This window comes from Prionailurus bengalensis, chromosome D3 (assembly GCF_016509475.1).
Source record: "Prionailurus bengalensis isolate Pbe53 chromosome D3, Fcat_Pben_1.1_paternal_pri, whole genome shotgun sequence".
Lineage (NCBI taxonomy): Eukaryota > Metazoa > Chordata > Mammalia > Carnivora > Felidae > Prionailurus > Prionailurus bengalensis.
The window spans coordinates 66301102-66310630 of record NC_057356.1 but is presented as its reverse complement, the minus strand read 5'-3'; the positions used below and the strand labels follow the sequence as shown (position 1 = coordinate 66310630).

General features: G+C 39.2%; 1 protein-coding gene across 1 annotated transcript; it reads left to right on the top strand.

Moving 5' to 3' along the window:
• ATP5F1A (ATP synthase F1 subunit alpha) lies at nt 1-9202 on the top strand. Its single transcript, XM_043558720.1, has 12 exons — nt 1-172; nt 1811-1889; nt 3222-3391; nt 5038-5211; nt 5299-5465; nt 5648-5796; nt 6254-6405; nt 6510-6734; nt 7481-7588; nt 7712-7856; nt 8691-8841; nt 8979-9202. Exons 1-12 carry the CDS (start codon nt 113-115, stop codon nt 9058-9060), a joined length of 1662 nt encoding a protein of 553 aa, XP_043414655.1. The 5' UTR covers nt 1-112; the 3' UTR covers nt 9061-9202.
• Nucleotides 9203-9529: the final 327 nt, after the last annotated feature.

Below are 9529 nucleotides of genomic sequence, written 5' to 3'. Positions count from 1 at the left end.
TTCCGGGTCAGGTGGACCGGCTGCCTTGACCTTCCTTGCCGCTCAGCCATTTTGTCCCAGTCAGTCCGGAGGCTGCGGCTGCAGAGGAACCACCCTAAATAGAGCTACAAAGATGCTGTCCGTGCGCGTCGCCGCGGCCGTGGCCCGCGCCCTGCCTAGGCGGGCCGGGCTGGTGAGTGCGGGCAACCGGCGGGAGGGAGGTGGCCCGGCAGGTGGCTGGTGGTGTGCTGACTCGAGAGCTCTTTCTGCAAGGAGGGTGAGGGGCTGGCGGGCGCCGCCATCTTGCACTGTTGGCTGCTCGGGCTGGGCAGGGAGGAGGCACAAGGGCCTGTTGCTGGCCATCCGTGCGGGACGGTGCAGAGCGGTGCGGGGGAGTTGCTGACCTCGATGCTGTCCAGAGATAGGGTTTCGGGGAGGGTTCCCGACTTCAGCTGAGTACTGCCCGAGAGGGGCCTTGGGTGAAGGTCAGTGTTGGAGCTCTAGCTCCGATGCCTGCTCTGAAACGGCGAGGCTTGTCTCCGCTGCTTCTTCGGGACTGTGCCACTGAAGGTCAGAGCACTGTTGCTATGTCTCGTTGAAGCGGTTTAAGGAAGCCTGACATTGTATGAAGGTCAGCGGGCCCCAGCATTTCACCTCTGCCCGGAGGTCGGTCCAGGGGAAAGCAATAAATGAAGGTGCCTTTCTGAATACTTCAATAGGCGATCTCTTAGTGCTGAATATTGAAACAGTAGCGAAACACAGCGCAAATGTGCATTTCATGTGGTAGATACCGTGACAGCAGTGATAGCGAATCCTAAATTGTCTCAGGTAGAAAGACTGCTTTGTGTTGTGGTACTTTGACATGTTTTAAGATTTCGTCCTTGAGGAATCGTTAGACAGTGATTGAGAACTCAAGTGAGGTAGAACATAGGTTAGAAAATGCCTGTGAAGGTCAATGCTCTCCCTTCATTACTTATCGCCCTTGAAGTTAAGGCTTACATTTACTTATTTTTTCCATGTTAAACATAATCTCAGTTTCAAAGGTGAAATAAACATATTTTGTTGTCATAATGGAACTGGTATCAAAGAGCATTTTTAACGGATTTCATCTGGTCCTAGAGAAAGTAGTCGATTTAGAATTGCCAGTGACCAAAATTAGGGCATTACAACTTGAAGGAGAAGGAGGGGGTCCAGATTGCTATAGGCTTTGTCAAAGGCAGGAAAAAAAGAGTAGACAGCCATACTTAGTTTCTAATCAAACTCTAACATTTACAAGTCAATTTTTGTTTATTTGTTGGTTTTTTTTTAAGTAAAATAGGATGTTATTGATATTTGCCCCTTTTGGAAAGCAATTTATCTTACTGAGAATTTTCACAATTCAACTGAAATATATCTAAAGATGAAATAATAGCAACTGGTGCCTTTAAAGGAAAAGATAATTTAGTAACTGTTGCTTTTAAAAATAGGCCGTTACTATTTTTTTAAAAGTAGGCTCCATGCCCAATTTGGGACTTGAATTCACGACCCTGAGATTAACAATCACGTGCTCAACCGAGTCAGCCAGATGCCCCTAGACTGCATGACTGCATTTTTAAAATTTGCTTTTTATAGAGTACTTATAGCATTGCCAGGAGCTGCATAATAGATTTTCTCATATATCAAAAGCTACTTTGTTATATGATTAATAGTCTTCCAATTTTAAGCAAAATATTTTGATATAATTAATATTTTCACTGATAACATGATCAGAGTAAGCCAACATTTGTTTAAGCTTGCCAGTTTTATAAAAGCTTTTTTTTAAATCATATTTTTAAAAATGTTTATGTGTTAGGTCTCCAAAAATGCTTTGGGATCATCCTTCATTGCTGCAAGGAACCTCCATGCCTCTAACACACGTCTCCAGAAGACTGGTAAGTCAATATTTCTAAGTGTACATACCCCACAGTTACTGTCTTGTCAATAAGTGAGAAAATAAGTTACATAGGTAACATAACTGTTGGGGTTTTTTATTTTCATCTGTTAATTTTTTCTTTCAAATTTAGTTACCACAAATCCCAGATTCTTAGCCCATAATGTGCCATTTAGCCCTATCTTGGTAGGTTTTCTTGTTCTAGTGAAATATTTTATCATGTTACTAGCTCTTTCCTTTTTTTTTGTTTTCTTTTTTCATTTATTTAAAAAGATATTTTAGAGCATGTGTAGGAGCAGGGGAGAGGGGCAGAGAGAGAGAGAATCTTAAGCAGGCCCCATACTCAGTGTGGAGCCTGCTGTGGTGCTCAGTCCCACAGCCCTGGGATCATGACTTCAGCTGAAAACAAGAGTCCCAATGCTCAACAGACTGAGCCACCCAGGCACCCCTACAACTTTTTTTTTCTCTGATACAATATCCCTTGGGTGGAAACAGAAGGTACACATATCAGGTGCTGGGCATCCGTTCTGAACTATGAAAGATTTCTTTTTCTTCTCCAAAAAAAAATTAGAAAAAAGTAAGCAGTTTTTACCTTTGTTTTTTGACGGTGATAGCTGCTAATCTATATATGGCAATCTATAAATTTACACATTGCAAATAGGATAGAGAAGTAGGGAGGTGAGCATAGGAAGATGCTGTAGGTTAGGGAATTCCTTTGGAGATGTGATTGGAGCTTTTGAACTAAAAATTAAGTAAGTGAATCCATAGGGGCACCTGGGTGGCTCAGTAGGTTAAACATTTGACTTTGGCTCAGGTCATGATCTCACAGTTCGTGAGTTCAACCACATGTTGGGCTCTGTGCTGACAGCTCAGAGCCTGGAGCCTGCTTCGGATTCTGTGTTTCCCTCTCTCTGCCCCTCTCCAGCTTGCTCGCTCGCTCTCTCAAAAATAAATAAACATTAAAAAAAAAAAGTGAATCTGTAAATCTCCCACATGCTAAGATGAAGAATAGTATTTGCATGTTTTTAAAAAGAAAGATATTTATACTTTGTTAACAGTTGCTTTTAAAAAATAGATTGTATTTTTAAACTTCCTATAGAGTTTAGCCAAAAAGTCTGGTTTCAACATAGATACAGATTCTTAATCACTTGGATTTGTTTTTATAGTAATGGTAGGTACTAAGCTTTTTCGAATAGAGCCAAGTATATTATATTACATCTTAGAGTAATTTGGTTATTGTGATCACAAAACTATAGTTTTCACATTGTTGAGGAAGTGGGTTTTAAAATCTTGAGACCAGGCTATTTTTGCAATGGAATTTTCCTCTCAATAGGCACTGCCGAAGTGTCCTCTATCCTTGAAGAACGCATTCTTGGAGCTGATACCTCTGTTGACCTTGAGGAGACCGGGCGTGTCCTAAGCATTGGTGATGGTATTGCCCGTGTACATGGGCTGAGAAATGTTCAGGCAGAAGAAATGGTGGAGTTTTCTTCAGGATTAAAGGTAAATTATAAAATGAGATTTTGGTGGTTTAGGATTGGTCTCTGAGTTATTCATTAGTAATTCAGAGATTGTGCTAGTGTTTTTTTGTTTAACTTTAAATCTCAACTTGTTCACTGTTTTAGTGATTATCATAGGTTGTGAAAAGAATAAACTTAAGGGTTTTAGTTACCAAAGTTTTTACTCTAAGGATTGATGTATATATCAGTTATAGCCACTAGTGCTAAAATATATATTGAGTAAACGTTCATCTGGATTCCAAGAATGGTATACTCTTTGCAGCCATTAACGTCATCTTATACAAAAGCATTAGATAACTTTAAATTCATTTCTGGTGGAAAGTTGAAAGTCATTGAGTTTGTATTTCTAGTAAGAGTAGATGTATTATTGTTGAGGTAGGGTAGTGTAGTTATCAGAAGCTCTCTGATAGAAATCTACTTTCCATTAGGTTGAACCTAGTTGTTTTCTGAGGAAAGCAGAGTGTGATATGGGTGGACCAGGGGGAGTAGGATTACCCACACATGGGAGAAGACAGTCTTGGCCCTCTGGGTAGTGTCCAGTGTGGAAAAAGAGCCTTGATGTGGAAGAATAATTACAAAGCCAAAAGTTTTATCCAGGGTGTTAGACTTTGGCTACAAATGTAATCTCCCATATCTTCAGTGTATGTGTATTAACACAGTTTTGAAAGTTGAGGTGAAATTAATGAACTCTGAGTTTCTGTTTAGCTTTTAAGATCTAAGAGTTTAGTAATGCCTAATAGAACTTTCTGCAATGATGGAAATACTGTGTCTTTGCTGTAAATGTAGTAACTGTTACATATGTGAGGCTGTTGAGAGTGTAAAATGTGGAGTTTTTCACAGAGAGTAGGTGATGTATAGAGATGTGTTAGAGAGAAAAGTAAGTTTCTCTGACTTTGTAAGATGGTGTTAATTCAAATTTTAAATAGCCACATGTGATTAGTGACTGCTGTAGTGAATATCTTAAGATTTAGATTAAAGATTTTGTACATCCAGTGGTATTCCATGATATTCCTCTGTATTTGTTCCAAGTACTTCTACAAAGCTTTCATTACTGACCAGACTCTGTTCCTGGAATAACCTTTTTCCTTAGTAATGATCAGGGACCTAAAAATCTTACCATTTTGAAATAAGTTTATAATGAGGAGAGATGACCCATCATTGTTACATTATGGCATTTTGTTCTTGTTTGACTAGCTTTTAATTTCACTGTCTACTAACCTGATGAGTTCTCAGTAGGTAATTCTTTAAATTGTGTATGGAACTTCTCACAGGTAAAAAGATGTAAATTAACTGTGTCTTAAAATTTCGGGTTGATGATTTTATTTCATACTGATCACCCAGTTCAAAAGCCAAAGACAAAAGAAATGCAGTGAAATAAGCTTAACCTGTTGAGGTTTTTTTTTTTTTTTGCTTCTTTTAGTTCTTTGAGGATGTGATAAAGGAGCATGCTAGGCTTATCGTAATGCAGTTTTGACCAAAGAAGGGTGTTGGAAAAATACTTGGGTAAACCAGATCTAAAGGACAAGACTTTTTTTTTTTTTTTACTAGGTATTTTCATAATATGTAGTGTTAATGTATGCGGAACAAGTACTAAAGTTTTGTCGGTGTTTGATTGTGTGTTTTGTGTAGGGTATGTCTCTGAACTTGGAACCTGACAATGTTGGTGTTGTCGTGTTTGGCAATGATAAACTGATTAAAGAAGGAGATATTGTGAAGAGAACAGGAGCCATTGTGGATGTTCCAGTTGGTGAGGAGCTGTTGGGCCGTGTCGTAGATGCCCTTGGTAATGCCATTGATGGAAAGGTACGTTTAACATTTATTAGATGTGATTGTAGCCTCTAACAGACATCAAAACTGATTGTTCTGGGGACACTTTTTATTGTTTACCAGGGTCCAATTGGTTCCAAGACCCGTAGGCGAGTTGGCCTGAAAGCCCCTGGGATCATTCCTCGAATTTCTGTGCGTGAGCCAATGCAGACTGGCATTAAGGCTGTGGATAGCTTGGTGCCAATTGGTCGTGGTCAGCGTGAGCTGATTATCGGTGACCGTCAGACTGGGTAAAGCTTGTTAAAAGTTCTAACTAAAATATGCTTGTGGAAAGGTTACTTTTCAGGCTTGGAATGGTAAATGCTTTGGATATAATAGAATGGAATGCGATGAGCATTAGCAGTAGTAGTTTTAAGTTGAGAAAACTTTTGAAGTATTCACTAAGATTCATGTTTACTTTCCCTTTTTAAAGCAAAACCTCAATTGCTATTGACACAATCATTAACCAGAAACGTTTCAATGATGGAACTGATGAAAAGAAGAAGCTATACTGTATCTATGTTGCTATTGGTCAGAAGAGGTCCACTGTTGCCCAGTTGGTGAAGAGACTTACAGATGCAGGTATTAAAGAACTTTAGTCCTGGGGCCAGTCCAACTGGCTGGCTCAGTTAGTTGGTAGAGCATGTGACTGTTGATCTCAGGGTTGTGAGTTTGAGCCCCACATTGGAGGTAGAGTTTGCTTATAAGAAAAGAAGTTGTTCAATCTTATTATTGTTTGGTGGGAGTCCTATTGTTGCTAATCTTAGGATAGCTTCTACTGAATGAAGACTGGTTTTAATTACTCCCTAATGAATTGAAATTTCTCATGTAATTCAATAAGTAAAAACAAGTGAAAATAGTGTAAAACAATGATACATTTAAGGTTTTTGTCAGTTTCTTTAAAGTAGGTGCCATTTAGAAGTTCTGGCTAATCTGACTTTGATAGATGACTTAGTGAAGCACTTAATTTTTATTATAGTAGTCTCTAAAATCAAAACGTTAATAATCTTGTAAAACTGAAAATTTATCTTCTTCCCAGATGCCATGAAGTACACCATCGTGGTTTCAGCTACTGCTTCTGATGCTGCTCCGCTTCAGTACCTGGCTCCTTATTCTGGCTGTTCCATGGGAGAGTATTTTCGGGATAATGGCAAACATGCTCTGATCATCTATGACGACTTATCCAAACAGGTCAGAGTATATATATTTTTAGAATCTGCGTGTTTGCACCACAATGGAAGGTGACAAATTTAGCTTTTAATAACTAAACTTCGTAACCCTTTTCTGTACTCTAGGCTGTTGCTTATCGTCAGATGTCTCTGCTGCTCCGCCGACCCCCTGGTCGTGAGGCCTATCCTGGTGATGTGTTCTACCTACACTCTCGTCTGCTAGAAAGAGCGGCGAAAATGAACGATTCTTTTGGCGGTGGCTCCTTGACTGCTTTACCAGTCATAGAAACACAAGCTGGTGATGTGTCTGCTTACATTCCAACAAATGTCATTTCCATCACTGATGGACAGGTATTTTATGCTTAAATAAATGTAAAAGCTTTGGATGACTTCAAGGCATTGGTTGAGGCTGGTGTTTATGAACCGATCTGTAATGCCTTTTACTTTTTATTGTGGACAATTTCAAATATATAGAAAAGTAAGGAGAAGGGTATAATGAACCCCACATCTCTCTCACCCATTTCAATTTGTGGTATAGTGGACCTCATTTTTGCTTCATTTATAGCCACTACTATTTTCCGTGTTAGGTAGTTTTGAAGCAAATCTCAGAGGTCCTATCACTTTATCTGCATATATTTTAATATAAATTCATAATCTGTTTTTTTTTTTGTCTCACATCTTTTAATCTTACCAACAGAATATGTAGTTTGATATGGGCTGTGAAAGATTGGAGGGACTCTTTACTATGAGAAGAAGACAACATTCTTCTTTGGAGATGTTGGGTTTCAGTTTTTAAAAAAAAAATTTTTTTTTTTAATGTTTTTATTTATTTTTGAGACAGAGACAGAGCATGAGCAGGGGAGGGGCAGAGAGAGAGGGAGACACAGAATCTGAAGCAAGCTCCAGGCTCTGAGCTGTCAGCATAGAGCCCGACGCGGGGCTCAAACTCATGGACTGTGAGATCATGACCTGAGCCAAAGTCAGACGCTCAACCGACTGAGCCACCCGGGTGCCCTGGGTTTCAGTTTTTTGACTTAACTTTGAAAATACTTGATTTCTTTAAGCTCATTATCATGTGTATTCTCTGTATGATGTAGATCTTCTTGGAAACAGAATTGTTCTACAAAGGTATCCGCCCTGCCATTAACGTTGGTTTGTCTGTGTCCCGTGTCGGATCTGCTGCTCAAACCAGGGCCATGAAGCAGGTAATTTGCATCACTTTGTCAAGGAGATGGGGTGTCTTTAGTTTAAAATCACAATGTATTTGTTCTTTGTCAATGAAGTTAAGTATTTTTGTATTTCATGACTTAACCATTTCTGTATTTCAGGTGGCAGGTACCATGAAGCTGGAATTGGCTCAGTATCGTGAGGTTGCTGCTTTTGCCCAGTTTGGTTCTGACCTTGACGCTGCCACGCAACAACTCTTGAGTCGTGGTGTGCGATTGACTGAGTTGCTGAAGCAAGGACAGTATTGTAAGTTGTTCTTTCATGTCATCAAGTTCCTACTGTGTGTTAGGGCCTGGGAATATCATACAGCTCCCTACATAAGCTACAATACATACTGTTACCTTTCATTAAATTTGGAGTGTTTTGAATTTTTTTTTTTTTTAACGTTTATTTATTTTTGAGAAGAGGGAGACAGCATGAGCGGGGGAGGAGAGAGAAAGAGAGACACAGAATCTGAAACAGGCTCCAGGCTCTGAGCTGTCAGCACAGAGCCTGACGCGGGGCCCGAACTCATGGACTGTGAGATCATGACCTGAGCTGAAGTCAGATGCTTAACTGACTGAGCCACCTAGGTGCCCCAAGATGGAGTGTTGTGAATGTGATCGATGCCTATTATACTTGTATTGCAGGTATTGTCATTATTTGAAGGAAAACTTACTAAAATATACTTACTACTTTTGAGAGTTAAAATCTATCAGATCCCTTCCTCTGCCCCTTTCCGTGTTGGCTTTGAGAGAATGGAATTGGGCAGATTTAAAAGAATGTTAGTATGTGTTTACCTTGCTATAAAATGTCAGCAACTTATTTATGTCTCAAACAGTATAAATACTGCCAGATGATAAACCGTGCTTATGGAATATGCCCAAAGATAACACTTTAAGGCTTGCAAATATAAGGAAAAGTTTTTCCTGGGGACAGAAGTGGGAAAGAGTATTAATGTGGGGTTTCTCATAGAGAATGTGAGAGCAGGTGATATGGAGGATACATGTTCATAATTGGAAGAAAAGGTAAGTTTCTCTGGCTTTGTTAATATGGCATTTATTTGAGCAACTCACTTGGCATTGTTTTGTTTGTTTTCAGCTCCCATGGCTATTGAAGAACAAGTGGCTGTTATTTATGCTGGTGTGAGAGGGTATCTTGATAAATTGGAGCCTAGCAAGATCACAAAGTTTGAGCATGCTTTCTTGGCTCATGTTATCAGCCAGCACCAAGCTCTGTTGGGCAACATCAGGTATGAACACAATCGGTAGCCTCTTTTTTATAATTTTTAAGATACAAAGTCTTGATAAAATTCTTTTGAGTTTTGTAGTTAGTCATTGAATTTTTGTTTAGGTCTGAACTGATGAACTGTTTTTCATTTCCGAATAGGACTGATGGAAAGATCTCAGAACAGTCAGATGCAAAGCTGAAAGAGATTGTGACAAATTTCTTGGCTGGATTTGAAGCTTAAACTCCCTGTGGATTCACATCAAATACCAGTTTGGTTTTGTCATTGTTTATTCTAGTAATCAGTTCCATTTGTAAAAGGATTACTGTCATACTCCAGATGTACAGAAATTACGTTAAAAATAAAGGTTCCGTATTGCTTGGTGGTTTTCTGTAGTTTGAACGATTCTTTTAAAAGAACTGAAATTAATTAGAGGAATTGGTAAGCATGCTTTAGCTAATTTACTTGAATGTTATTCAGATTAGAGGCCTAGATTATTCAAGACTGATCTCTTTCCAAGATTCTAGAGTGCTTTGTGATTGATTAAGGAAGAATTCATAAACTAGGTAACTGGATATGTAGCAGAGTTCACATGTGGTAATGTTGAAGAGCCTCGCTGGCTTGTCTGCCAAGAAGACTGATCTATATAAAAATGTACTGTAGGCAAGAAAAGAACAGGACAACTAAAATTTTCAAGGAAGTAAAACTGGTA